General features: G+C 43.7%; 2 protein-coding genes across 6 annotated transcripts in view; one reads left to right on the forward strand and one right to left on the reverse strand.

Annotated features, from left to right (window-relative positions):
• The first annotated feature begins 630 nt into the window (after nt 1-630).
• Nucleotides 631-22,350, forward strand: SIAH1 (siah E3 ubiquitin protein ligase 1). 4 transcript variants are annotated; one of them, XM_062500109.1, is made up of 3 exons: nt 1,369-1,470; nt 7,598-7,673; nt 18,685-22,350. In XM_062500109.1, exons 2-3 carry the CDS (start codon nt 7,649-7,651, stop codon nt 19,533-19,535), a joined length of 876 nt encoding a protein of 291 aa, XP_062356093.1. In that variant the 5' UTR covers nt 1,369-1,470; nt 7,598-7,648; the 3' UTR covers nt 19,536-22,350. The 4 variants fall into 4 exon arrangements, with proteins under 4 accessions (XP_062356094.1, XP_062356093.1, XP_062356092.1 ...); XM_062500110.1 differs by lacking the exons at nt 1,369-1,470; nt 7,598-7,673 and adding an exon at nt 631-828; XM_062500108.1 differs by lacking the exons at nt 1,369-1,470; nt 7,598-7,673 and adding an exon at nt 15,376-15,644.
• A 681-nt stretch (nt 22,351-23,031) lies between these two features.
• Nucleotides 23,032-26,464, reverse strand: part of LONP2 (lon peptidase 2, peroxisomal) — a 38,537-nt gene continuing 35,104 nt past the window's right edge. For both annotated transcript variants that reach the window (XM_062499952.1, XM_062499951.1), the window contains one exon: nt 23,032-24,758. In XM_062499952.1, coding sequence (XP_062355936.1) covers nt 24,537-24,758 — 222 coding nt within the window. In that variant the 3' untranslated portion in view covers nt 23,032-24,536. The remainder of the gene's footprint in view (nt 24,759-26,464) is intronic.

Raw genomic sequence — 26,464 nt, forward strand, 5'->3', positions numbered from 1 at the left:
ATGAGCATGGTCCTAATCCAACGAAGCAGATGTAAGCACAACGGTAATTACATTTATTTCATCCAGTTTATGCGCTGAAAGTTACATTTGTATTTAGGACACTGCTGCACGGGGACCTAACCTGAATTACGCAAAGTCTTTGAACAGAGACTGGAGGAGGGCTTTTTAGCAGTCCATTAAAACCACCAGAATGCCCCCGTGCCGGACGTTCCCGGCCTCTCTGCGAGAGGCCCCTTTGCGGGCTCTTTCATTCTTTAAAACACAATCCCGAGCCCTTGTGACAGTCCCCGCGTGGCGCCTGCGGAAGCCGCGGTGCCCGATCCTCGCTGCCAGCGCAGGGGCGCTCCCGCCGACCCGGGCACGGCGGGGCCGCCACGACCGCGGGGCTCGCGGGCTGAGAGGGGCCCGTGCGGCCAAGCTGGGGCCCAGGTGAGAGCGGAGGGCCCAGGTGGGATCCGGGCGCCAGCGCCGGGCCGGGCACGGGAGCGGCCCGGGGCAGCGCGGAGCGCAGCGCGGCCTTTGTTCCCGGCCGCGCGCGGGGCAGCGCGGTGCGCGTGCGCGGGAGGGGGGGCGCTGGCGGGAGCGCGCCCGTGGAGCGCGCGCGCGCGGAGGCGGCGGCAGGATCGCTCGGGCGCAGCCGGCGCGTGCCCGCGGCGCAGGGAGCGAGCGAACGAGCGAGCGAGGGAGGCAGGCGGGGAGCGCGCGGTGGGCTCGGGCCGCGCACGGAGCGTCTCGGTCGGAGCGGCGCAGCGCAGTCGGCCCGCACGGAGCCGCCATCGGGGGAGCCAAGGCCGCCTCAGCGGGTCCCGCCCTGCCCGGCGCCCACAGGTGAGCGCCGCGGGGAGCGCGAGGGGCGGCGGGAGCGGCTCGCCCGGCTCGGCCCTTAGGCCCCGCCGGGGTCCCGACGCCGCCGCCCGTAGGAGGCCCCGGCGCGGCCGCGGGGCGGCCTCGGGACGAGGCCCCGGCGCGGCCTAAGCGCGGCCCGGGCGGGCGGTGTTGTGTGGCGGCCGCCGCTCGGAGGAGCGGGGCGCGGCGGGGCCTGCGGGGAGCGGCGGCCCCGAGCCCTTCAGTCGGGCCATTGTGTGCAGGCGGAGCTGGCGGCCCGGCCCGGGCCTGCGCCGCCGGGCCCGGGTCTGCCCCTTTGTGGGCTCGACCTCGGCCCCGCCGCGCTTTGTGCTCGGGGAGCGCCGTGAGCTCGGCGCGGCCCGGGGAGGCCGCCTGGCCCCTGCGAGCTCCCGGCGGGCCCGGCCGCCGCAGGAACGGGCTGCTGGGGTAAACGGGCCGCTGGGTGCCCCTCGCTGACATTACCAGGTGGGCTGCTGGCTCTTACCTAATCCGTGAGAGCAAAGAAGGAAGGAGATTTTTGTCCATCCTACGGCTTCTCCTTAAAGATTAAAGGGCTGGGGACCTTCGTGCTTTGCCCTTCTCCACGGTTTTAAAAGGACGAGACAACGGCGTTTGTAGTGGAAGGTAAAGCATCTTATGTATTTCTTCAGGAGAAGAACCAAGTTTCTTTTCTGGTGGTGTGCTGGTGGTACTTTTATTTTGTGCTTATATTAATGCAGTATTTCTCCAGTATTCTTGTACCCTCCTTTTCAATCAGCCTGGGTGAATGTTGCCTTGTGTCTGTAATAAGCACGCTACTTACAGTCTAAATAAATAGATAAATTGATTTAATTTGTTTAACGTGGCACATGTGTGTCTGTTAGGAAGCTCCTAGCTAATTGGACTAGGTCATGAAGGACATGGGATATTCCACACTCAGGGCATAATTTTAGTTGTCTGTTCAACTCTCTTCTAAACTCAGACTAGCACGGTGCATTCCTGAGCGGAAGGGAAAATGGAAGGGACTCTTCTGATCCCTGATTTAATCAAGCTGGTCTGCGAGAAGATTTGAGTTATTGGAATACAGGTACACTAATATAGAGGTTTTCAGGGTAAAGCTTAGATCTCTGGACTATTAATTCATTGCAGAAAATAACCTTGAGGAGTAAACCTAGAGTAAAAAAAATCGAGTGCTAGAAATTATATTAATTTCGATGGAGACTAATGTTCTTAAATAGCATTTGCCCTTTTCACAGCAGTGAAAAATCATAGACGAAAGCACAAGAGTAAGACTTACCCATCAGAGATATAATTTTAGAAATCTGTTGTGACCCAAGAATTCTGAACCTGATGAAATTATGGGCATTTTTGACCTGAAAGTGCATGTCCAGATGAAGTAGCTTAACTGTTAATGTGCCATTTCTATTGATAAGGTTTTAATGCTATAGTGTAATTAGACTGTAGTAGAAGAGTTAGCTCAGAAATTAATTGGCTCCAGCTAAGTAGGTGTGAAGTAATGAAAGTAAATACTTTAAATAACATGAGTACTTTTCATAGTTAGGTTTGAGTGGAGTTGCTGCTCTTTGCTTAGTGTGAATTGAGAAAGAAATCCTGCTCAAATGTCAGACACCTGCCTCTAATGTGGAAAAGATGAGAAACGAGCGTGTTCATGTGAGAAGCAACTCTTTGGTCTCAAAATTCAAAGAAATCAAGTAGGACAGTTTTATGAAGTATGGTCTTCAGATTAAACATTCTGGAAGACTGTGCATACAACTGCTATTAGAAGTATGTTGTTCTTAATTTTAAGTTAGAATCACTTTGCTTTATTTTTCTTCTGTAGTAGTGCTTTTAGTCTTGTAGCTGTCAGCTTTAAAAGCTGGACTGAGTTTTGCCAAATGGATTTTTAGTGTCTTTTTGGCTTTAATGGTAGTCTTATTTTCAGGAGCTAAACTGAAGCAGAATAATGAAGGTAAATGAATAATATTTGAAATTCTTGACACATACAAAGAACTCAGTTCTGCAGATGGAGTGCATGTAGCCAGTCTGCAGAAAGCCAGAGTGTGCACTGTGCTTGCAGCTGCTGACTGTGGTTACCTGAATTCCTGCTCAGTGCTGTAGGTGCTACCTGCTGCAGAAAGCAGCAGCACTGAAGTGAGGATGCTGGCAGGCTCTAGTTCATCTCAGCCATCACGTGGTACCTGAAGCTCAGGATCTCAGCTCCAGAGTTTACAGTCTTAAATGTCATGAACATTGTAGATGCAGATTATTTTTACTGGATTTCTTTTGCTTTTCTGTAGCTTTGGTTTTTGAAGTGAAATCAGCATTTTAAAAAGTGAAAACTAGTTGCAATTTTAAAAAATAGCAGGAGGTTTTTGGTGGTTTTTTTTTTTTTGTTTTGTTTTTTTTTTTTTTGACAAAATACACAACAGAGACAAATGGTTGCCTTAACAAAATGTTTTCATTAATAAGAATGTTTCACTAGTAAGAAAAATTTGTTAAGCCAGTTACTCTTTTTCAAAGTGCACGCACTGTTCCTTTCCTAAATGTTCAATGTCATGATAAAAATGTAATTTTGATGTGTATTTTCTGTGTACAGTATTACATTGTGGGCTAGAAATTGGGAGATACGCATGAATACTGTGTTATTACCATGAGCTGTTACTTCAGATTTACCTGGGATTTTGCTGTTAACACTTAAATGTATTGTAAGCAAAAACCTTCCTAAGTCAGTGACCTGGGGTTGTTTGATATGCCAGGGTATGTTGAGCTGTTAACTTTACAATGGAGTAAAGGAAGACAAAAGCCAGCATTAATGCCCCATTTAATAGACTTTAAGTTTTGTGCCACTAGAGAAAGAGATTCTAATTCTGATCCAAACTGCTTACCGTACTTCTCTAATGGCCAGGATAACTATTATAAATATATGCCTGAGTGACTGGATAAAATGATAATTCTTTGTGTTATCATAGGAATAATGAGAGATTTGGTTACTAATTCCACAGTACTTTAATCAGATAAAGTGCTAGATAATTACAGCTAACCAAATGGTCCACTTCTGATTTTAACTTGTTTTCCTTTATAGAAGCTGAATATGAAAAGTGAGGTTGGCTGTGTTTTCAGGGAGGAAGTAAAATGTTACTTAAATGATAAAATCTGTATTTGGACTCTTGCTCCTGGAAAAAAATAATTATAAAATTACCATGGATGTATTCCAGGGCAGTTGATATAAGAAGAGCAGTAAATTGCTCTATAGACAGTTGCTGACCTTTTCCCTTTTGGTCTGCCTTATCCAGAAACACATTTTTATCTCTTCTTGTAGCAATTGATGACCTTGCTGGACGTGAAGAAAAACAAGGAGTGTGTAGTGATAACTTCAGCTGCTTAAAAATTACTCATCCACTCCTTAAAAGTGAAAGAGAAGTTCTTTGAAGTGTGGTTTGTGTGGCTGGGGTGGTTTAACCCCAGCTGGCAGCTCAGTACCACACAACCTCTCTCTCTCACTTCCCCACCTGCGGGATCAAGGAGAGAATGGCATGAGAAAAAGCATAAAAACCCCTCTTGGATTGAGGTAAAGACAATGTAATAGGTAAAGGAAGAAGTGCACGCACAAGCAGAGCAAATGCAGGAATTCTTTCACCACTTCCCAGGAGCAAGGCAGGTGTTCAGCCATCCCCAGCAAAGCAGGGCTCCGTTGTGCTTGGTGGTTCCTTGGGGAGACAAATGCCATCACTCCAAACATCCCCCCTTCCTCTTCTTCCCCCCAGCTTTATATGCTGAGCATGATGCCAGATGGTGTGTTATGTCCCTCTGCTCAGCTGGGTCACCTGTGCTGGCTGTGTCCCCTCCCGAGGTGTTGTGCACCCCCAGCCTCCCCAGTGCTGGGGTGCTGTGAGAGGCAGGAAAGGGCTTGACTGTGTGCAGGTGCTGCTCAGCAATAGCAAAACCATCTGTATTTATCAGCACTGCTTGCAGCACAAACCCAAAGCACAGCCCTGTCCCAGCCACTGCAAAGAAAACGAGCTCTACCCAAAGCAAAATCAACACCGTGGCATGAAGTCTTTAAATATTTTAAGGTTCTTTTGTAGAATTCTTGCACATAGTACTGAACAGAGCAAAAAGTAATATGGTCTTTGAAGAAAGACCACAGTCACTTTTCAAGTTTTTGGGTTTTTTTAATGCTGTCGAGGAGGAGCATTTAAAATGCCAAGCTTTTAAGAGTTACTTTCAAATACATGTTCAGATGAAGTATGTTGAAGGAAGTTTGTTCTTTAAATTTTGCTAATGTATGGATTGTGCAAAGGTTTTAACTGGAGTAGGACTATTTGAAAGCAATTTGGTGTTAAGCTGCAGGAAGGAAAGCTTGAAAATAAATTGCATAAAAATTTTTAAAATTGGCATCTAGCTTAGAAATGTACATGTTTTAAAAGCCTTATCTTTGTTGTTTCTGTTTGCTCCGTGTTACAGATCTTTCATGAGGGAAAGTTATATGTCTCATCTATTTTACAAGGGGATGACAACTGCAATACAAGGTTTCTGTTTTGTAAATCTTGGGACGAGTTGCTTCACACTGAAGTGTAATGTAGGTATTAGTTTGAAGTGGAGTTTAAAAGGTTTTTTTTTTCCTATATTTTTTTCAAAAGTCAGTGTTTTTCCTAGAATATGTGGTTAGTTGTTGTTAACACATCAGTGTTAAGAAAGGAGAAATAATAGAAAATGTAGCACCGCACAAGCTGTGGCACATCCAGGGTCCAGTTTCTGCTGGGCTGGCAGCGTTAACTTGCTGTGTAGCTGCCACTGATGGGAATGTGAAAAGGGAGCAGTTTCAGTCCCAAGTTCAGCTGAAAGCTTCCCCTGCCTGTGAGGAAGGGTAGGTGTTCCTGGTGCCCTTCCCAGGTCTTCCCTCCTCTGCTCTGTGCTCAGGTTGGACACTGCTTTTACTTGTGAGTTAAAGCTACATTTTGAACCCACGGGACCGGGAGTTCCGCCCTGCTGCAGGAGGTGTCACCCCCTGGCACTGCGGGTGCACTCGGGTCCCTGTGAGGGCCGGCTTAGAGCTAGGAAAGGAGGCTGGGCCCTCCATTGCCTCTTGGTTTGGTGCTTCCTGGGGTGCCAGGGGAAGTGCTCAGGTACTAGTGCAACACTGGTCTTGTTGAATACATTACTTTAAAGAGAAAGAAAACCAGTGGTAAAAAAAGCAGGCAGCACAATCACTCAGTTTTGTTGGTAGCAGCCTGGTTTTTACTGGTGTGGAAGTGGTGGAATTACACTCCAGAATCCTCTCTGTGTGTGCCTGGTGTCATGGAGCCCGTATCTGGTGGGTCATTCTTTGTGCTATAGATAAACTATTTTCTTGTAGTGCTGTGTGAAAGCTCTTGAGAAATATTGTAACTGAGCAGTTTTCTTAGAAGTACTATTAAAATATTTAAGAACCTTTAAAAAAAATGGCATGTTGCTACTTCAAAAGATAGTGACTGTGACTCCTTTCTGTAAAAGTGGACTCTTGATTTTTTTTGAGACCTCATTACCTGCTGTCTCTTTTTGTTTGTTTGTATGTTTTTATCAACATGGGTCTGCTACAGTTTTATTTATTAATCTCCTTAAATTACCTGATGTTATTTTGGAAGTCGTGGTAAACATGATTTGATATGCATTTTTGTGTTGATACCTGTATGGCCCCACTTTAAGGCGTAAAAGAGAAACTTTTCATGTTTAAGGCTGATCACTTGTGCCTATATTTGAGCCTTAAGTCTTGCTCCTTTCTGTCTCACAAGGTGCATGTGCAATTGTCATCTTGAAACAGTTGCTCAACTAATATTTTGGTTTCTGCATGACTGTTTATTTTGAAATATACGTGCACATGTATTTATATAAAAGTCTTTAGAGTCACAAAACTACTTTCATTCACAGGATTTTTCCCTCTTTTTGTGCATGAAGGCATTAACACAGTTGGGAGTTAATCTGTATAGGGTTCATCTCTCTGTGGCTGATATCTGTGTGATTGCCCAAGTGCACTAAGGATGTAATTTGGAGACTGGTTGCACAGGTGTGACTGGGGAATCATTTGGCTGGCAGATGTTGATGGTGTACTATGAAATTTTAGTGTGGCTTTTTGCTGGGTCAAGTCTAATTTTACAGATAAAAATATGCATTTCATAATAGAAGCTGAGATGGACATTCTTCCAAAACAGCATTTGTAAAATAATAATTTTAAGAGCACTTTGTGCATATTAAAACCAGCTGCTGACCTAAACAGTTTTGTTTTAAAATCAGGTGTTCTGGTTAAGCAGAAGTTGTTGTTCCTTGTACAGTCATAGTTCTTCCATGGATGTACAGGTGCTCATCTGCTAATGGAGTTGAGTGTAGGGAAAAAAATGATTTCATTGAAAGCTGTTCTTTAATGTGCATATGAGGAAGTAGACTTAAGTTTGCCTATGAAACTTCAAATTTTTTATTTCCCATTTTTTGAATGCTTGATCCTCCAGCCTATTCTATTTCTGTAATATTTGTGTAAAAGAAAGGGCTTGAAAGTACTGAATTTTACAACTGTGCTTTAGACAGTGATTCACAGCTAAGAGTTGATGTTTGAGATTGAGCACTGCAACAGACTCAAGTTTTGATTTTGAATACATAACAGACTATTTTGCAGAGAAAGACAGTGATAGGTCTTGAATTTAGAAAGTGCAGATAAGAGAACATGAAGTAGCAGAAAAATGTCTACTTCTGTCATTTCCAAAACCATTTATAGTATCTTGTGTTTTAATTTCTGATGCAGACTCAGACCTGACTTCAGAGTGATTATGACAGAATTTAAATTTTGTATGCCATGAAGCAATTGCCAAGCAATACAAGTAAGTGAAATAAGTGTAAATTTTACTTGGCATTTGAGATGTACCTGATCAGAATTTAATGGCAATAAAAGAACATGTAATTCTTTTGCCCAAGAGCATTTTTTTTCTGCTGAATTTAAATAACTTGCTTTAAAATCTGGCACTTGGAGCTTCGCAAAAAAGGCTGAGAGAATTTTTTTTGGGATAATACAAGGATCCCTCCAAAGAAAGGTTACTTTACTTATCCTAAAATCAGAAGGGCCTTCAGATTAGATAAAATTGAACTAGTGAGAAGGGTGTTGCCAATGTCCCCATAGTTTGTCTCTTTGATGTACAAAATACTGGAATGAGTAGAGGGCAGTTATCCATATGTGAGCAGGAATTCGAAAGTAAACAGTGATTGAAGTCTGATGATTGCAGATTGTAAAAACCAAGATGTTAAATAATTTAACAGTGTCTTTTAGTGTGTAATGATATTCAGTTATTACTAACCTGAAGTAAATTTGAATAGGGTCGAGCAGGGTTAACTTGGTATCCTTATCAAGTAATTTCATTCCTTTTTTGCATTAATGGTGAGACTCACAGCTACTTGTGGTAGTTTAAAACCTGCAAAAGGCAGGGAAGTGAAATGTTTGCCTGTGGTGACTCAGAAGCTCGTGACAAAACAGGAACTGGATCTCCCCTGCCACAGACTTGTGCTCTGCACGGCTGATCCTGGGTTTGGTTGGCTTTTCTTTGAAGGTTTCCAGGAATGCTCAGTCTTTTCATGCAACATGGTGGGCTGTGACGTCAGCAGCTCCACCCATCTCTGCTCTGTGCTCAGGTTGGACACTTTCTGGGAGACTGCTCTTATTTGTGACTTAAAGCTACATTTTAAACCTGAGGGTTGGATGAGAAGCTGCAGAACTGTGGCTTTCTGCAGTAGTGTAACCAGGCTTGGCTGCAGATTTGTCCATAGCCGAGTTTGAGAATTTGATTAACGTTTTAATAATGATTTTAAAAATACTAATTATTGTGGCAATTGAATTTTCATGCAACGGTATTACAGGAAGCAGTTGATTCAGAATTGACGAGTGGGGAAAAGCTAAGTCAATGAAATGAAACAGAATTGGTTCTCATGGAGGTACATGGGCTTCAAAGAATAGGTTCCAGAAACACAAGGCATGCAGAAAATGGAAATTTAAAGAAATGAAGTACTGAAAAGTGCAGAACCATCAGAAATGCAAAAGTGCCACTGTAATTTTGTACTTCTTTTACTAAGTTCTTGCATTGGTTAGAGTCTAAATTCCGTGATTTCTGTTTTCTACCTGCAGTATATCAACAGAACACAAAAACCTGTGCTTCACCTTAGGTTGCCACGGCTTTCCTTTTCAATTAGTATGCAGAGTAGGAAAATTTTATTTCCAAAATTCAGAAATGTACATTTTAAGAATACAGACTTGATCCTTTAGTTTTAAATGTTGTGTGTTTTATTCTCTTTGTGGTGTGTGTCTGTGATAAAATAAATACATTATCAGACATTCTTGTAAAAGTTCTTGTTTTTGAAGATTAAATCAATTTTTAAAAAATAGATGTGTAAAAACTCTCAGATTGACTAGAGATTTGGTGCAGTTTAGTACTAGAGGTTCTGAAAAAAATAATAATTTCTGAGGTGTTAGGCTTCCAGTGCCACTAGATTATGTTCTGTAATGCTGGATGTGTTTATGTAGGATCCCTAGCTGACATACCTTGTGACACCAAGGTCTGTACTCTGAAATAAATATCTTGGTTCTCCAAGCCCTCCCCTACATATCTGCCCTCCTGGGTTTAGATTGCCATACTTTACACGGGCTCTACTGTCATCAGGACTGTGTATATGAACACAGAACAAGTGAAGGATCCCAAGAAGAAACTATTATTTTAAACGGAAGTATGTACAAACCTAAGCAATGAAGAAGATAGAGGCATCTTTATAACAGTAGTCAATGTATGTCATCCTGTCCTGACTTCCTGCAGAGGGGCTTTCTGTGTCACGGGTCAGTCTCCCAGAGGGCAGTCTGTATTTGTAGGCCTCCTTGATTAGGTCTAGTTATTTTGATGGTCTGCTCCCTTCTACTGTTAAGTTATGCAGGAAGAATACTGAGCATAAAATAGGTGTTGAATTTGAATTGGAATAGTTATCACAGAAAGACTTGGTAAGTGAAGACACATCAAAGTACAGGTACTTTTTTAGCTGAGCCTTACTGAATTAAGGTAGGTGCTTCCGTGCCACACCCTCCTCCTCCCTGTGTCTGCCACAGACACAGGAATGGTGATGCAATATTGAGTGGCAATTACAGCATGCACTGAAGAGTATAGGATTTGCAAAATCAGACTGAGGGAAGAAACACAGTTCTCAAATTGACACACGTGGTAGGATTTGCTGTTAATGTTTACAGAGGGGTTGGTTGTTTTTTTTCCTTTTTTAAAAAATCTTAGCGAGTGTAATTGTATACAGAGTCCATCTATGATGCCTTGTAGAACAATTGAGTGCTTCCTGTTTAGAGACTTCTGAATGGCAGTATGTGTTAGAGCATGAAAAATACCTTGCTTTTCTCTTTTCTGCTGCTCTTACTAGTTCACTCTGTAACTGATCCTTCTGTATTGTAAGAGACAATCCGACATTTCCCTCGTTTGCCTCACGACCATCACGAGGACACCCTGGTGGACCACTCTTGCTTCAGACAAGAGTTTAGGCCTAGCCGAGGTGGTTGCTGGCCAAAGAACTGTTTATAGATACTGTACTGTGTGTGCTATAGTGGCTTCCCTGAATTGTTTATAGATACCAAACTGTACCATACCTGCTTCTCTAAGCACCAGTCTTTCACCACCTTTTGGTTAGATGCCACTCACTTTGGAAAAAACTATCAGAGGTGACCCTTTGGGGGAGCCTTTGTGAGATCTCCCCACGGAAGGAAGACCTGTCTGTTGGCTGCAGACCACGAGGACAGCGTCCCATCCCTTGGTAGCTGTTCCCCATCCCCTTCTTTCTTCTCCTCTGTCTCCTTTATCTCTCCCCTTCTATCACATAACTGAGTTGTTAGCACCAAGTATAAAAGGGCTCTACTGTGAGTATATTGAAGCATACTGTTGTCCCCTGCTGTGTCTTTTGTACCTCGAGATCAAATGAACCATCACGATCCCTGCCTGTATTGGTGGATTGTGACATGTATGCCTGCCTTACTTTTTATTACAGCATCGTATGTCCAGAGCTCTTAAAAATGTAGCTGTCTCCCTGTGTTTATAGATATTACTGGGCTGAATTGTGGAAGGAGGATTCTGATACAGCTCCATTCAGTGTGCTCTGTGCACAGTGAACAGAAACTAGATACTACTAAAAATAAAATAAAAATCTTTCCCTGTTACTTAGTTTGCATGGAGTTATCTGTATTTTCATCTGAAGTTTTCTTTATTTTCTTAGATTCTATGGTCTCTGCCATCTTAATTTCAAGACAGGCACACAGAGCACAGCAGGCTGCAGACAGGCACCCTCCATTGGGTTTCTCAGAAGGCTCCTGGGGCGCAGGTGCCAGGTTGGGTCTATCCCATGGTTTATGGTGCTGCAGGGTCTGTGTGGGGGCAGCTCTGGGTGTCCTGTGGCGAGGAGGGCTCTGCCCATTGGCTGCCTGCTGATCCTGGCACTGGGGATAACAGAGCTGGGGAATGAGGGAAGAGAAGGCTCTTGTCAGACAGCACCACCAGGTGCAGTGCAGGAGTGTGCAGGATACAGCCTGGAGCAGGGCTCTTCTATCACCACCTTCACACCTCTCTGCTAGGTGGGATTTGGCAGTGTCACAGCAAGACAAGTTACTTGGTCGTTTTTAAAAAGGAAAAATATGGTCAAGTTGGAAGTGTCCACAATATTTTTAATGCAAGTGTTTGGTTTTTATTTGTATTTAAAGAGTGGTTTTTCCCTGTATTTTTGTTTAGCTGTAGTTTCACTAGCTAGTTTGTGGCTTAACTCCCTTTTATTACATTAGATTACCAAATATTAGTAATTTTAATTTTGTTGCTCATACCAATTTATTTTTTGTATTACTGCATTTTCTTTTTTCACTGTGGCATTTTATTACTTGGTTTTAATATAGCGTAAGTTTTCAGGAATTTCTTTGATAGTTCCTGCAGCTTTTGCTTTCTGTCCTACTTCCTTTCCTTCCAAGCTCAAAAAACAGGAGAGATAAATGTCCTGCTTTGCTTTATGATTTGTGAATTTACAAGGAAACCTGCTTTTTTATTTAATTCTACATAAAAGGTGTGAAAGCTGGCATGTTCTCCACCTGTAGAGTACAGAGTGAGTGGTCCAAATTCAGGTTTTGGCTACTGATCAGACATTTTTAGTTTTCCTTCAGAATGAAATCTGGGGGCTTATCAGGTTTATTTTGCAGAGCTTTGTCTTCAGCTTGTCTTCCTTCACAAGGCTGGAGTACCATAGCAGCATGGGCTCCTGTAGTCTGTGCAGAGGTGGATGTTGAAGCTCTGTTTGACTGGAGAGCAGGTTATTCACTTGTTGGAATTGATGAAGTTGGAATTGATGAAGTTCTTTGTTGCATTTAAAATTGAACACTCAGTCATAGTAGTTGATTACTAATGTGATTTTGATGTGGTTGTTGTATGACTTCTACAGGATACTGTTCCTTCCTAATCTTACCTTATAAAGTTGTTGGAAGAAAAATGTTTTAACAGCTAGGGAAAAGCTTCTCCTGGGCTGATGTTGAATATTCCATCGTATCTCCACAGGAGAAATAGCAAGTGACAGTGATGAGGCAAAAGTCAAACAGCACTGAGCAAAGTCAAGTTTTTGCATTGATTTACAAATAGATCACTCTAATTCGGTGGGTGTAACAATGCTGTCAGTGTTTCTGTGGCTGTGTTTGTGTCTGCATCTGCCACCCAGGCTGTGCTGAACTCGGAGGAGGTGTGGATGGGCACTGCCATGGCCTTTGGGGATCGTGTGGGACACATCAGAAACATGGGGCATCGGGAGCTGGGAGCTCACTGCAGTGCTGGCCACGAAGATAGTTCCATGGTTATATAAATATATTGAGATTTCCCTTCCTGGTGGTTGGAAAATGGGGTTGGTAGAGAATGTCTTGTGATGCAAGAAAAAAACTACCTGCAGTTTCAGGCAGACTGGGTCACTGCAAGGTAGCAGGAAATGCTCTAATTGCGTATGAAAAAGAGATGAACTGGACAGATGACATTTTGGCAAAGGAAATCATCAAGAGTCTTGGCTCAATTTTGTGTATTTATATTGGTCTCACTTTATAGTGTTCTTTTACATTGGATTGTTCTGGCTTTTGCTTGTTATGCAGGAAAAGAGAAGCCCTGAGGTGTCTGAAATAGCACAGTTAAAGGCACCAAAGAAAACAGTGTCTAGAAGGGTTGAAAAAAATCCTAATTCATTAGTCAAAACCAGAGTGTATAGAGACTAAATATAATATAGTTGATAATTTATGTCATGATAATTTATGGTTGATAATTTGTGTCATGAACTGTCTTCTAAAAGTTCTGAAGTAGGCCAGCAGGTCCAGAGGCTGTGTCTGAGCAGGAGTGTATGTCTGGCCAGGCCCTTGGGATCCAACATCTCCCAGGAGCTGGGAAAGAGAAACTGATAGACTGCGAAGGGAGAAACCTTGGGCCCTAAAATGTCTTCTAAATAAAATATAAAATGCTGGTTTCTTCAAAAATATTGGAAGCTTTTCTCTGATATACTTTATGTTTAACAAGTATTCTCAACCTTTCATTTAACTTCTGGGTTTTGACATTCTTTGGCTTGTGTCACACTGAAAAAGTAACTTGTCAGTGTGTTTCACAACTTCATCCTGTTCTCATTTCCAGTGCTCTCTAACAGTACTCTTGTGTTAAAGAGTCTTATTCTCAAATATGATTGTACAGTTGAAAAAGTTAAAATATTTTCTATTACTTTGTTGATGGGTGTAATGCACTGAGTGCATTTTGAATGGAAGTCCCTGAACTCGGTTAGTTTTGAAATGTTGTACAAAGAAATACTTTATTGCATCACATTCAGACAATTGTGATAAATTATTTTTCTGTCCTTTTATCACTCTTAAATGAAAATTTTTCCCTTCCAATTATTAAGATGACTATACAGAATTTTTGTGTGTTTTATTCCCCCCAAAATAGCATTCAGTTACCCTTTTAAAAGCAAACTAAAATGCTGAACTCAAGTCGAATTTAGTTCATATGGGTGAGGATATGAGAGCAGATGTGCTGTTTGATAGGAGAGTAGTGGATGATGCTAAGCTGAATTTGTTAAAGGTGCCCTGTATTCCAGTGAAGCACAAATGTGATTTCTAGAATGTGTCTGGAGCTAACACCTTGGTAAGGTGAGAGAAGCTGGAATAGTATCAGTCGAGTCCTGTTCACTGTTGTTAATTCCCTGGCACATGAGGCGCACCATCTTTTTCAGCTTCTTCAAACTACTTGTGTGCCTGCCCCTCAGCAGAGCTTTTTAACCAGCAGATTTGTTGTGTCGTCCCATTTCCACCGTATTTGGGTTCTGTGTGCGGGTCCCAAAGGCTTTGTCCCCGAGGCACTGTGTAGCCTCCTGAGCGAAACAAAGCACACGGCAGCAGCAGCTGTAACCTGGCCGGGGCCCGAGGGTGTGTTCTGGGGACACCCGGAGGTGTCGCACCAGGGGAGCCTAGGGCACGTTCCACACACCTCTCAGTAGCTCTTAGTTTGTCTAAAGCTGTTTCTGTGCAGGTTTGCTTCAGCTTTCCTGTTCTGCTTGGAAACGTTCTTGACTCTTACCTGGTGGGATGCTGTATATTGCACGTGTGTGGGTGAGACTGAAGGAAGCCTTGTATCGAGTGGGCAGGGGTTTTTTATAGCAACTTGGCATTATTTGCAGGTATTACAGTGCTGATGCAAGTCTTCTTGAAAAGGATGTGGATTTCAAATAGTAGGAAAGAATTTTTAAAGATAATTTCCGTTACACAGATATTGTAGCCTTACTTTTTATGTGACCACAACGGTTTTATCTCTGTGTGTTTGTTCTCTTGCCTCCACTGAAACTTGCACTTCCATGATCTTACCAGCATTACAGCAGCGTTCCGTAATGTCTAAGCTTTTCTGAGCAAAGTGCGTGCATCATACAAGCGTATTGACTTGGTTTCCAACTGCCTTATCCTTGTAGCTGTTCTAATTTTTTTAATAGTCCAAGTAGATAATGGAATATGCCACATTGTTCTAGTTCTGTTGGTCATTCCTTGAGATTGTGCTTTTGCTTAATGGAATAATGGTTATACAAATGGAGAAAATTCCTGTTGAATAGGACTTTACAGATCCACAGTGAAAAATGCTCATCTGAGGAATATCCTTGAAACAGAAGCGATTTTCATGTCTTGTAAGAGTTTTGAGTGGAAGCCGTAGCTCTTTCTTTCAAAGCGGTTACTTCGGGGGAAGCGGAGGGCTTTCTCCGTGCGCACGTGTGAGGCTCGGCCGGCTGCTCGTGCGGACCGCGGCCGTGCGGCAGGAGCGGCCCCGGGGCCGCGTGGGGCGGCTGCGCCGGGCGGGGAGGGCCGGACCGCGGTCCCACGGTGGGGCGGGGCCGGATCCCGATCCCTGTTCCGCGGGAAGGGCGGGGCCGAGCCGCGTCCTCCCCCGGAGGCAGCTGCGGGCGGGGCGGGGCGGGGAGGGGAGGGGCCGTCCCGGGCCGGCAGCGCCGGGGGAAGCTCGGGGAACCATTTTGGGGCGCGGGGCTGGAGAGCGGCCGCACATGGGGGCGGCGGGCCCCGCCCGGGGCGGTGACATCCGGGCGCGGCGCGGGGGCCGCGGGGGCTTTCGGCGCGGTCGCTGCCCGGCCCGAGCCCCGAGCCCGTCTGTGCTGCGCGGACGCGCCATGAGCTGCCCCGCGCCCCATGACGGGCAGATCTGCCTCCAGCGGGCCGTATTCCTGGAAGGGCGTCTGGTCTGCGTGCTTGCCGGGGAGTAAAACCTGCAAGGGGAAAGGTAGCGCCGTTTAAATTGCCTTATGCGCAGTATTTAAAGCTGGGCTTGTGGGAGCTGCTGTGTCCCGCGGGAGGTGTGGGTAGCCTGCGCGTGTCGCCTTTCCCAGAACAGTGTCGAGAAGGTTTTTAGCAACAGGTCGGTGCGTTCTGGTGTTACCAAGTACAGCTTCTCTTGTTTTAGAACTAGGAATCTTAAGATGCGTTTTCCCCTCTTCACTCTTACTGTTGGGTAAATGTTTTCGAGTATGTTCAGTCGTTTTGATAATTGGAGTTAAAGGCCCTAACACTCTTGAAAATGACAACTTGGTGTCCTCAGCTTGTCGCTGTTGCTTAGAAACTTGTTCCTAGTGTGTGCAAATAAAGATAATGAAATAGCAAATACTGCATATAGGTGTTTTTACCTGTAGTAAGGGGTTTGAAACGTTCAACTTTGTCTCTAGTTCTGTAGTTGTTTTTCCTTGGTTTGTAATTGTATATGTTTCATAGTTCGGTGGGTTAAGTGTATTCCATTGTTAAAACTTTAACTTGTGATTGTCTTGTAACTTTGAGGTAGCCATAAAAGATGTATTATTCACCTTCGTGTTAATAAGAGTGAATTAAAATGTAGGCTTTGGGCAGGTTTAGGCTTGGTGAATTGCAGTTTATATCCTTATCCAGTGTCTGCTGCACGCTAATGTCAGTGGTCTGGTTCAGAGGTTCTTGCTCGTTTCCATTCCTGCTCCTGTGAGCGCTGTGGAAGGTGTGTGATGGCTGCTCACACGGGAGCTCAGGTAACGCAGTTCCCTTCTCCAGTGCTTCCGTACCTTAGAAGGCTCAGGTGGGAAGTGTGTCTGTGCACAAGGTCTTTCACAAACTTTGTAGGCTGCTTCATTTAACTGTTGCATGGGCTCAGCGAGGTGTAATTAAAGACAGCAGAGCTCACCCAGCTCGTCAGGCTGCCCCGGGAACTGGTCTGACGCAGTGGTTTTCACCAGCGTTATCTGCAGGTTACGGGGGATCCCTGCATCAGGACGTGCTGGGTCAGGCAACAGGAAGCACACACAGACTTTTCTGAAATGTGTGTTTTTGCAGTGTTTGAAAGGAAACACTTTGAGAATTTAACATATGAATGTGCTTGTTATTTCCAAGCTCTTGCCGAGTGACCGGCATGATCGCATTGGTTCTCCCGTGTCCTGGTTTGTTCTGGAGCACAGAACTGCAGGGTGCCCTCCACCTGCAGCTGCTGGGGGGCACACAGAGCAGTGCAGCTGGCAGAGGCCTTGCTGCTCCAGTCCCCTCACTGGTGCAGCATCACTTCCCCAGGACACATGCTTGATTTGTCACAGGCATCCTAAACTTCTCATCTAAGCTGGAATGCCTCACAGTGGGAAGATACAGCCAAAAGACATAAACATTCTTGTCATATCTCTACAGTATCACTTATGCTCAGCACTGAAAACTGCTGCATGGGTGTTTTTCTCAAGCATGGGAATTGGGTGTTTCTAGACCACCAAGCCCGAGATAGAGGAGGAGAGTTTGGTGGGTTGAGAAGATGCTGTCAGTGGGTTTGTGAGACTCATAAAATCAGTGACTGAGTATCAAATCTTAGGCACTCATACTTTTCTAGCTCTGGGGAGAGGTAGTTCTCTAGAGGAATTTGGACTTGTTTGTCTCACATTACTTTTTGAATGTCAAGGACTAAGTCATTTTGCAAGTTGGAATCTCTTAGTTCCTCTGTGTTGTGCCCTGAACAGTGCATGTCTTGCAAAAGCATGCACAGTATGCTGCTCTGAGCTGTCTGGTCCAAGTATGAGTAAGTTTGTGGGTGAAATGATGCTAAATATGGGAAGCTTGCCTATTGCCTAATATTCCCATGTCAAATAGCAAGGAGATTAAAGATGAGGTTTATTTTGAGAGCTTTGTATGTACGTGACAGATCCAGAGCTGGTTGTACTCGCAGAGAGGCACTTAGGGTGGCTGAGAATTGTACTGTGTAATAGAAGCCAGTTTTGGATAGCATTTTATTTAACTGCCCTTTACCTACAAATGTATGGTTTATTCTTTCAGAACTGTGTTTATTTTTTTCAGATAGTGCTAATAATTCCTTTTCCACAAGGAGCAGGAGAGTTAGGAGTGCAGGAAAACATAACATGTTAAGAAATACGGTTGGTACTTGTTCCACATCTGTGGAATGCTCAAGCAAACTGTTTAGTCAGACAGCTGTCACCTTTGTCTGGGGACATTGGAGAGGACAGAACTTCAGGGGGAGCTGCAAGAGGCCCTTTCCAAGGGACTGCAAGTGTCTGAGTATTTACATGGTAAAATGAATTCTCAAATTTAACAAGCGAACTTTGAATTTTTAGTCTTATTTGGGAAACTAAATAAAATAATTGCTTTGGTGTTTATTTTTTTTTTTTTCTTGTATCCTCACAAATGGTTTAGTTCAGGAAGCTGAAGCACTGCTTTACAAGCCATGGGCCTCAGTAGCAGAGTAAAGAACATTAAGAGTCACTGTCCTGTTCTGGGAAAAAAAACAAAAACAGGGTAGTAATTGTCTGAGCTGCGTTTTTCAACTTTTTTTAAAAAAATTACACTGTGAACATGATTACTGAGAAGGTCACATCCAGAAGACAGTTTTTTCATGAAAAATGCTTTGTTTCTCATACACAGCAGCTTAGAATTGTTCCATACATAGAGCTGATACACACAAGTGGTCTGGGTGAAGCATTTCATAAATGCAATATTTAAAAAACAAACCAACAATAACAAACTTCTTGTTTTTAGTGTATCTTTATTCCTCTGCCTTGCAGCTTCCAGTAGGTAAATGTCACTTTAGAACAATGAGGAGAACTTCTTCGCTTGTTCAGTTTCCGTGTGGTGCAGGTGTCTGTACCGTTAGTGTTCAGCTGACCTACACGTAGCACACATGCAGTTTGTGTTACAGGGGAGGGCTTCCCTTTCACTTGTCTCTTACCGTCTCTTGAAACTTCCTTGCGAGTCAAGAAATGTGTGCAGAGCAGTGAAGCGTGGTTCTGAAGTGTGTGTTCTCTGTTGTGTTGCAGAAATGAGCCGTCAGACTGCTACAGCACTACCCACAGGTACCTCCAAGTGCACGCCATCGCAGAGGGTGCCCGCGCTGACGGGCACCACAGCTTCCAACAATGACTTGGCCAGTCTCTTCGAGTGTCCCGTGTGCTTTGACTATGTGCTGCCACCCATCCTGCAGTGTCAGAGTGGCCATCTGGTCTGTAGCAACTGTCGCCCCAAACTCACGTGCTGCCCCACTTGCCGAGGCCCGCTGGGCTCCATCCGTAACCTGGCTATGGAGAAAGTTGCCAATTCCGTACTATTCCCGTGTAAATACGCCTCTTCCGGCTGCGAGATAACTTTGCCGCACACGGAAAAAGCAGACCACGAGGAGCTGTGTGAGTTTAGGCCTTACTCCTGCCCCTGTCCCGGTGCTTCGTGTAAATGGCAAGGCTCTCTGGATGCTGTAATGCCGCACCTGATGCATCAGCACAAGTCAATTACAACGCTGCAGGGAGAAGATATAGTGTTCCTGGCCACGGACATTAATCTTCCTGGTGCTGTTGACTGGGTTATGATGCAGTCTTGTTTTGGCTTTCATTTCATGCTAGTGTTGGAGAAACAGGAAAAATATGATGGGCACCAGCAGTTCTTTGCAATTGTACAGCTGATAGGAACACGCAAGCAAGCGGAAAACTTTGCTTATCGACTCGAGCTAAACGGGCATAGGCGGCGATTGACTTGGGAAGCAACTCCTCGATCCATTCATGAGGGAATTGCAACAGCCATTATGAATAGTGACTGTCTAGTCTTTGACACCAGCATTGCACAGCTCTTCGCAGAAAATGGCAATTTAGGCATCAACGTAACTATATCCATGTGTTGAAACGGCAATCAAACCTCTTCAGGCCAGTGTTTAAAACCATTGCATTTAATTTAGCAGAAATAGGGTAACCATCTTTGACTGTCAGACAAATTATTTGGTAGATGGAGGGTAGACATAAATGAAGGTAAATAAAAGGAAAGGCTGTTAAATTACAGGAAGCAGTTGCATGTAGTAACTAATATATTTAAAATAAGTCAACAGTAAACCACTGAAAATATATATACACCCAAAATGGGCATCTTTTGTATTAAGAATTGATTCTACAGGAAATGTTGTAAAATAATTCTAAAAACTTGTTTGTAGATTGATTGTACTGTTGAAAAGGATACTGTTTCGTGTTTTTGTTTGTGTTTTTTTCCTCCCCCTTTGACTGACAAGCCATGTTGAGCGGTCTGGTCTCGGCCGCTGCTTCCCCTCCTCCTCCCCACCCCCCCTTTGTAAGTCACTACATAGTATTGCTGCTGTTTGTGTATATTTTTTGTGTATTTGCTAATTTTTATTAACTTCTAGTTTTTCATTAAATAAATATGACTTTCTTTTCTGTAATTCAGGTTTTTCTCTTTTTTGTATCTTTTTAAAATTAATTACAGGTGTCATCTTTTGATATGCATAATTGCTATGGTAAAACTTATATTTCTGTATGTTTGGTAAATTTTGTCTCTTTCCAGTAGTCAATTCATTGGTGATACTGTTCTTAATTGAGCTATTTGTGAATGTACTGAACTCGAAAGGAGTGCTTATGTTCAAAGATGTGTCAGGAAAGACAGCTCCTTTAAAAACAGATCTAGATGTTGTTGTACTTTGAGTTACCTTCTAACAAAAGAACAGTTATTAAGAACTTTCCAAATTTAAAAAAAAAATATAGTAATTCACATTTCAAATTTAGAGATGCTTAGAAAATTGATTGCATCCTTGTATTTGTTGGTTTGCAGTACAAAAGAAAGTATTGTATTACACAGTATTTGTTATTATAAAAGCAGACCATTTGTCTAAAAAAAAAAAAAAGGCAGTCGGAGTGAGATGTTTTCAGTCTTTTTATATTTGTCATTAAAAGATTACCTGGCAAATGGAAAAAACACAGCCAACTTCCGTTTTTTGCTTTAGCTCAAAGTTTGACACATTGATGCTCTTGCTCAGTTTCTTGTCTTCATGTCTTTTGGTTGTTACTAAAGCAACTGTCTGAAACTGAAATTTGTATCTCATTTTGGTGACATGATCCACATGACAGTGCAGATAAATCTCTTCCAGGTGTGACCGACCATCCCTAAAGGCCTTGGAAGGATACTGGGCTTTATGCAGACTGTATGTGCTAACCTGAACCACGAATGTAAACGGGATTTGTGTTACAAAACACAGACACAGACGCGAGCAGGGGAAAAGCTGTTGCACCTCGAGCAGGAAGAAAATCTTTGTCAGTCCGACAAAGTGTAGCGGCCGTGTCGGGGAGCTGCTCTGGCTATTGACTACTTTTGTAACACATTAAAATACCGTTTATTTACTGTGCACTGTCTTAACTTTCTTATCACAAGTTGATCTGTTAAGACAACTCTTGTTCTTACTGTTTTTGATGCATGATGAGGTAAGTAGTTCTGCAGGTAAGGAACATAAAATCCAATGGGCTGGATTAATAAAATACTACAGAAATAGTTGGCTTCATGTAGAAAAAGTTTCACTCTGAACATTTGATGCTTAAGACTGTTTGAACTGTGCACAGATGTAATTTAAAAGATGTACTGGTACCTTGTGACAGTAGATAAATGCTTCCAAAACTCCTGCAATCTAGCTTTTTTTTTTTTTTCCTTTTGAATATACAGCCAACTGTTTGCAGTTTTCCAAGTTCAGTAATTATTCTCACCTCATTAAGCTTGCCTACATTTACCTCCAGCTTGTAACAGAAAGTTGGCTACTCTTTTGAGAGGAGCCCGCATCTCCCTTGCTCCCTGGTGCCTGCCTGGCCGGCTGAGCCATTCCAGCTCTGGCTGTGCTAAGGGAAGGTGGTGGGAACCTGTGTGGCCCCTCTGGCCCTGCCCTGAGAGGCCAGGGCTGTGCAGGGCTGGTCACTGCTGCTGTGTCTGGGAGGTTCAGCTGGGGCTGTGTCCCCAGGAGCACTGCCAGCCCTGAACCCTTGTGCTGAGCTGCAGTGACTTCATTTAGGTACAGTGGGCTGGAGGTCAGGGCTGTGCTGCTCTGCAAGGGGCCTTCAGGAATGGCCTTTGCAGTGAGCTGTAGAAGCTGCCTGCTGTGCTCAGACAGGTTGGTTCATGTTTCACAGAAGACAAGAGCTATAGCATAACTACTGTATGCTGACTTACTGTAATGTAAATTAGTATTGCTCCATTTGGTGTTAAATAATTGTATAAAACCTTTACTAGCCATCATCAGATGGAACTACGAAATTACCCTTATGCCGAGATCCTCAAACGTATTAAAAGCCTAAAGACTCTGAGGATCTGATAAGTCAACTACACTGTTACATATGAAAAAAACCATACTAGAAATCTGTACAGTTTACTACCTTATCTAAAATAAACGGTGTATTAAAGCCTGGCATTGTCTTAACACTAGCTATTTATTTTAGAAAGTGCTGTTTTACTTTGCTGTATTGGGAAGGATTATTCAAATTTGTCTCTTAAAGATGAAACGCAGTAGATCTTGCATTTGTCTGCTAGCACTACCTCCGTGGTTTTTTCATTGCCCTTTAAAAAAAAAATGGCCTTAAAATGTTTGACAAATGTGGATGTAAATATTTTTATTCTGTTGTGACAGTTCCTGCTAGTTCTTGTTTGCAGTAGTGCTTTAAAATTAAAGCAGGTGAATGGTTTTGTATTGCTGCCTGTCCTGTTGTTTTATCCAGAATCTTTCCCAAGCTGCTGTGATTAAAGCTGGAATTGTTCTAGTGGGATGGTTACTAGCTGTAGCAGTTTATAGTGTGGATAGAGGAAAGGAGCTACCACTGCTTTTACTTTTGATAAGCTTCAGCTATTTTGGGGTGTTTTTGTGAGGGACACACGTTCAGTTTCTGGTCCATCTGCCTTCCTGAGCAGATGCTCCCCAGGGTATGGACCTCCCTTCAGAAGTCCTGCACTGCTCGGGATTATTGTGCTCAGTGAAAGCAAAACAAAAGGCACCGAAGTGTGGCTGTGTCTGCTATATATAATGGGTTTGCTTAAAAAAACAACACAGTTAGCAGAACCTCCTCAGCTCTGGCAGCAGGGACAGGAAAAAACGGCAGTAAATGCCTGGCATTATCTTCAGTGGCATTAAACCCCTCACCTTCAGGTGGAGTCTGTGGGGCAAGACTTAGGAATTGGAGCGATGTGTCAAAGTCATCCTTGAACTTTCCTGAGGAGCTCCCTATGTTTGCCACGCTGGAAGCTTTATTTTAGTAGTCTTTATTCTCTTTTTAAAAAATGCAGTTTGTTTTGTCCCTGTGTAAACAGACTGTGCTGGAATTCTGAGCATGTCAGTGCTCTCACAGTGCAGAGCAGTGCAGGATTGTTTGGTGAAGGATTTTTCCCGCCTGGTTTGATCTAAAGCTAAACAGCAGCACAGAGTTACCAGGCTGGGGTTTTACCCAGGGGAAGTTTCCTTGCACTTCCGTGCACGTCTCTCATGGGGCAGAACATGTTCTAAGACTGGGGCTCTTGGCTGTAGTCTCAGAACTTGGCTTGTGAGTGACTAAGAGTGGAGCTTTTGAAACAGTGACACAGAGCAGGTTTTCTTTTTATCATTTTATTAGATTAAGTATTTTGTCAAAGTTGTAAAATCTTTTGTAAAATAGGTGTTGAAATTCCCCCTGAATTGATTACTATCAGTGCTGTTATGTTCCAGGTAAATCAGCTTTGTTATCTATGAAAATGAAAGCAAGGCAGACTCTTACTTTTGATTTTTTTAGGCAGCTTCTAGAACAGGCAATTGTCACTGGTACAGTTTGTGTTTATAAGCACTTTGGAGTTTGTTTCAGAACCAGTGAACAAGAGAAGGATGTAACAACATCCAGGATTTGCTTTGTGGGGCTGACCCTGGAATAAACAATGCCAAAGGCCAGGATCACACACTGAAGTGCAGTTCTCACTGAGGTTTATGGGGAAATAAGAGGCAAAGGACAGGGAAGCTGCCAGACTTCTTAAACCTTACATTATTCACAGTGAATAATGATTCAGAATTTTATTGTTGTTCAAATGAATTTAATTAACACAGGTGAACCTCCAAGCATAGGCATTCCCAGAACCAAGGGGGGGTGTAGTGAGTAGGAATGAAGAACATGAACTCTGTCCCTCTAAACATTACTGGGTTTTTCATTAAGGCCTCAAGCACACTCCACCCCCCCTGCTGCTGCAGGAACAGCTGGGCAGATGGGAACGGATGTGTTCTCTCCCTTCCTACACAACACTTCCTACGTTTCAGTTCTGGCATTGCTTCCTGTCTTTGAAAAATGGTGGCTGCAGTGGCCTTGTTACAAACTAGAACCAAGTGCTGAAAGAACTTCCTAACGGCATTAGGCCATAGTGCTTCTCCTCAGATGCCTTAAGCATATTTTTTTACATTTCAAAACCCTTATTTTCCCCCCAGATACTGCTGCTCCTTAGCACATTATAATATTCATTATTATTACAGATATTTTGTAAATAAGTAAACTTGGACGAAATCAGTTTGCTTTTTGTAACAACCCCACCTATGAGCCTCTCTTGCTGCACTTTATTCCCTCTAAAGATGTAACCAGCTGCTGCCATGTACATGCATAGGTACCAGACAGGCTAAGGAATTCTTTCTCAAGCTCAGGAAATGAGATTCAAGATTCTTTGCTAATAAAAAGCAGCAAGTGCCTGTGAAGTGCAGTTTCAGGTTGGTAACTGCAGCAGCAACATCTTCCTTTTGATGGCACCGACACACCCATTCAAACAATCCCATTTAGCTCATAGTTGTAGCTGATACCTACACGTAGCTGAAAGAGATCAAGAAGTACGGAACTGGAGAGAGGAGGAACCTCAGCCTGTCTGCCTAAAGTTTGCTATTCAAGTGCTCAAGCCTGGCCTTGACTGCAAAGCCGCCGTCGAAGGCTGCGTTCAGCACCTCCTCCAGGCACCCGGCCAGCACGAAGGTCAGGTCCTGCCGCACGTGCGCCGCGATCTCCTCCAGATCTTTCTCATTTCTTTGAGGAATGATAATTCTCTTCAGTCCAGCTCGGTGCGCTGCCAGCACTTTGTCTTTAATTCCCCCAACCTGAGAAGGAGAAGAAATACATGTATAAAAACAACGAACTAATCTAATAAAATAATTATTGTAACAGCACATCGGGAGTTAAATTTTGATGAAAGGTTCTGCCTCCCTCAGTCATTTAGGAAAACCATTAAAAATGCAGTCAGAGTTGTAGCTCATCGTGTGCTTAATGAGGGAAATATGTTAATATGCTACAGTATTCTTTCTGTAACAGCTACGGACAGAAAAATAGATTTAGGAGTGCAGGTACAAGAGGATAGTGGAAATGTCATTGCTTTTCAGGAATTTCTTTAACAAAAGTGGCCTGTACCTGCATTAGAACAGAAGCTTTCTCAGATAAAGGCAGTGTTAGATTTAGGGGGAAAAGAGTCCTAAGGAAGCAATGTCCCATGAAAAACAACTTGAGCTGTACAACAAAATATGCACAGCAAAGCAAACCTGTGTTCCAGGAGTGGAGAGGCACTGCTCCACTGAGCCTCCTAGTTAGCTGCTAATTAGATGTTTACGGGGGGGGGGGGAGTTAAATTACTTTTTCTTACAGTTTTTTACAGCTGTAGCTTCTTCCCCTAAACTCCTTTCTATTCCTAAAGACCATCCTAGAGCAGAAACGTGTAATTTAACAGTGTTTTAGAGGAGAGGAAGGGCCTGTATTACAGTACAAAGGGGAAAGCCTGGGCTGCTGTGACACGGGCCAGGAGTGACCCACGATCCTCACAGTGACCCTCGGGTCTGGCAGTGCTGCACACTCAGCAGCAAGGGCAGCCCCTGGCACAGCCCTGGGAATTCAGTCACTGATAACAGCAAGATTCCAGATAACCTGGGGAAGGAGGAAAACGTGGTTTAATATTTACAGGGACCTTATCTCTGCACACAGCTTCAGCAGCAGGCACAGTGTGGTCACTGCCTGGCAGTCAGGACAGGCTGGCTGCAGGGCTAAGCTGGCTCCCACCAGAGTCACTGCAGGGTGCTCCAGAACCCTGGACAATGGCCTGTCCTGTCAGTCTCTGCCCCCAGAGCCTCCCAGGCCACTGCCTACCATAGCACCTCTGGTTCCGTCTCCTCTGCAGGAAACAAAATCCTGTCCCTCGTTCCAGTTTCCTCCTGCCCATCATTTGGTGTGAGAGGGTAACTCCCTTATCAGCTTCAGCACCTGCGCCAGGCTCCACTGACACTTCAAACTAAACTCTGTTTGTTTGAACACCTTCTTTGCCTTTAAGCTTTGACAAAGCTTTATGGAAACCCCATCTGGTTGAGCTACATACAAGGACCAACATTTAAGAGAAACCTAAAAGCAGATCCATGGATTCAGGAGTAACCTGTGTGCAGTTACTTGTGAGAGCTTTAAGACACAACTTTTAGAGGCACAAGGAGTAGTTCTGCATCAACAGTCTGAGGCAGCACATTTAGAAACCACAGTGCAGACTTTAGAGCCATCTTGCATTTTAAGACTTGGAGGTTTCCTTTCCCAGCAGACATTTTAAAGTACTTTCCCAAAAAGCCACATCAAGGCTGGCTTTAGCTTGAAAGGCAAAGCAGAGCAGTGGGGCAGTCCTGCAGCAGCCTGGCCTCCACTGGCCTCTTCCAACTGCTGCTAAGGAATGATCCAGCAAAGCTGTGGATCCATTCTTTTCTAAGTGGCTATAAACAGATTTTATGTCCAAAACAGGGAGAATTAATACAACTTAGCTCTTTTCTCCAATGATGCTTAC

This window comes from Cinclus cinclus, chromosome 11 (assembly GCF_963662255.1).
Source record: "Cinclus cinclus chromosome 11, bCinCin1.1, whole genome shotgun sequence".
In the NCBI taxonomy this organism is placed as follows: domain Eukaryota; kingdom Metazoa; phylum Chordata; class Aves; order Passeriformes; family Cinclidae; genus Cinclus; species Cinclus cinclus.

Excerpts from the sequence above, each read along its gene's own strand:
- SIAH1 (XM_062500108.1), top strand. The coding sequence starts at position 15,554 with ATGACGGGCAGATCTGCCTCCAGCGGGCCGTATTCCTGGAAGGGCGTC. Across the intron at positions 15,645-18,684 it reads TAAAACCTGCAAGGGGAAAG|AAATGAGCCGTCAGACTGCT; the intron begins GTAGCGCCGTTT and ends GTTGTGTTGCAG.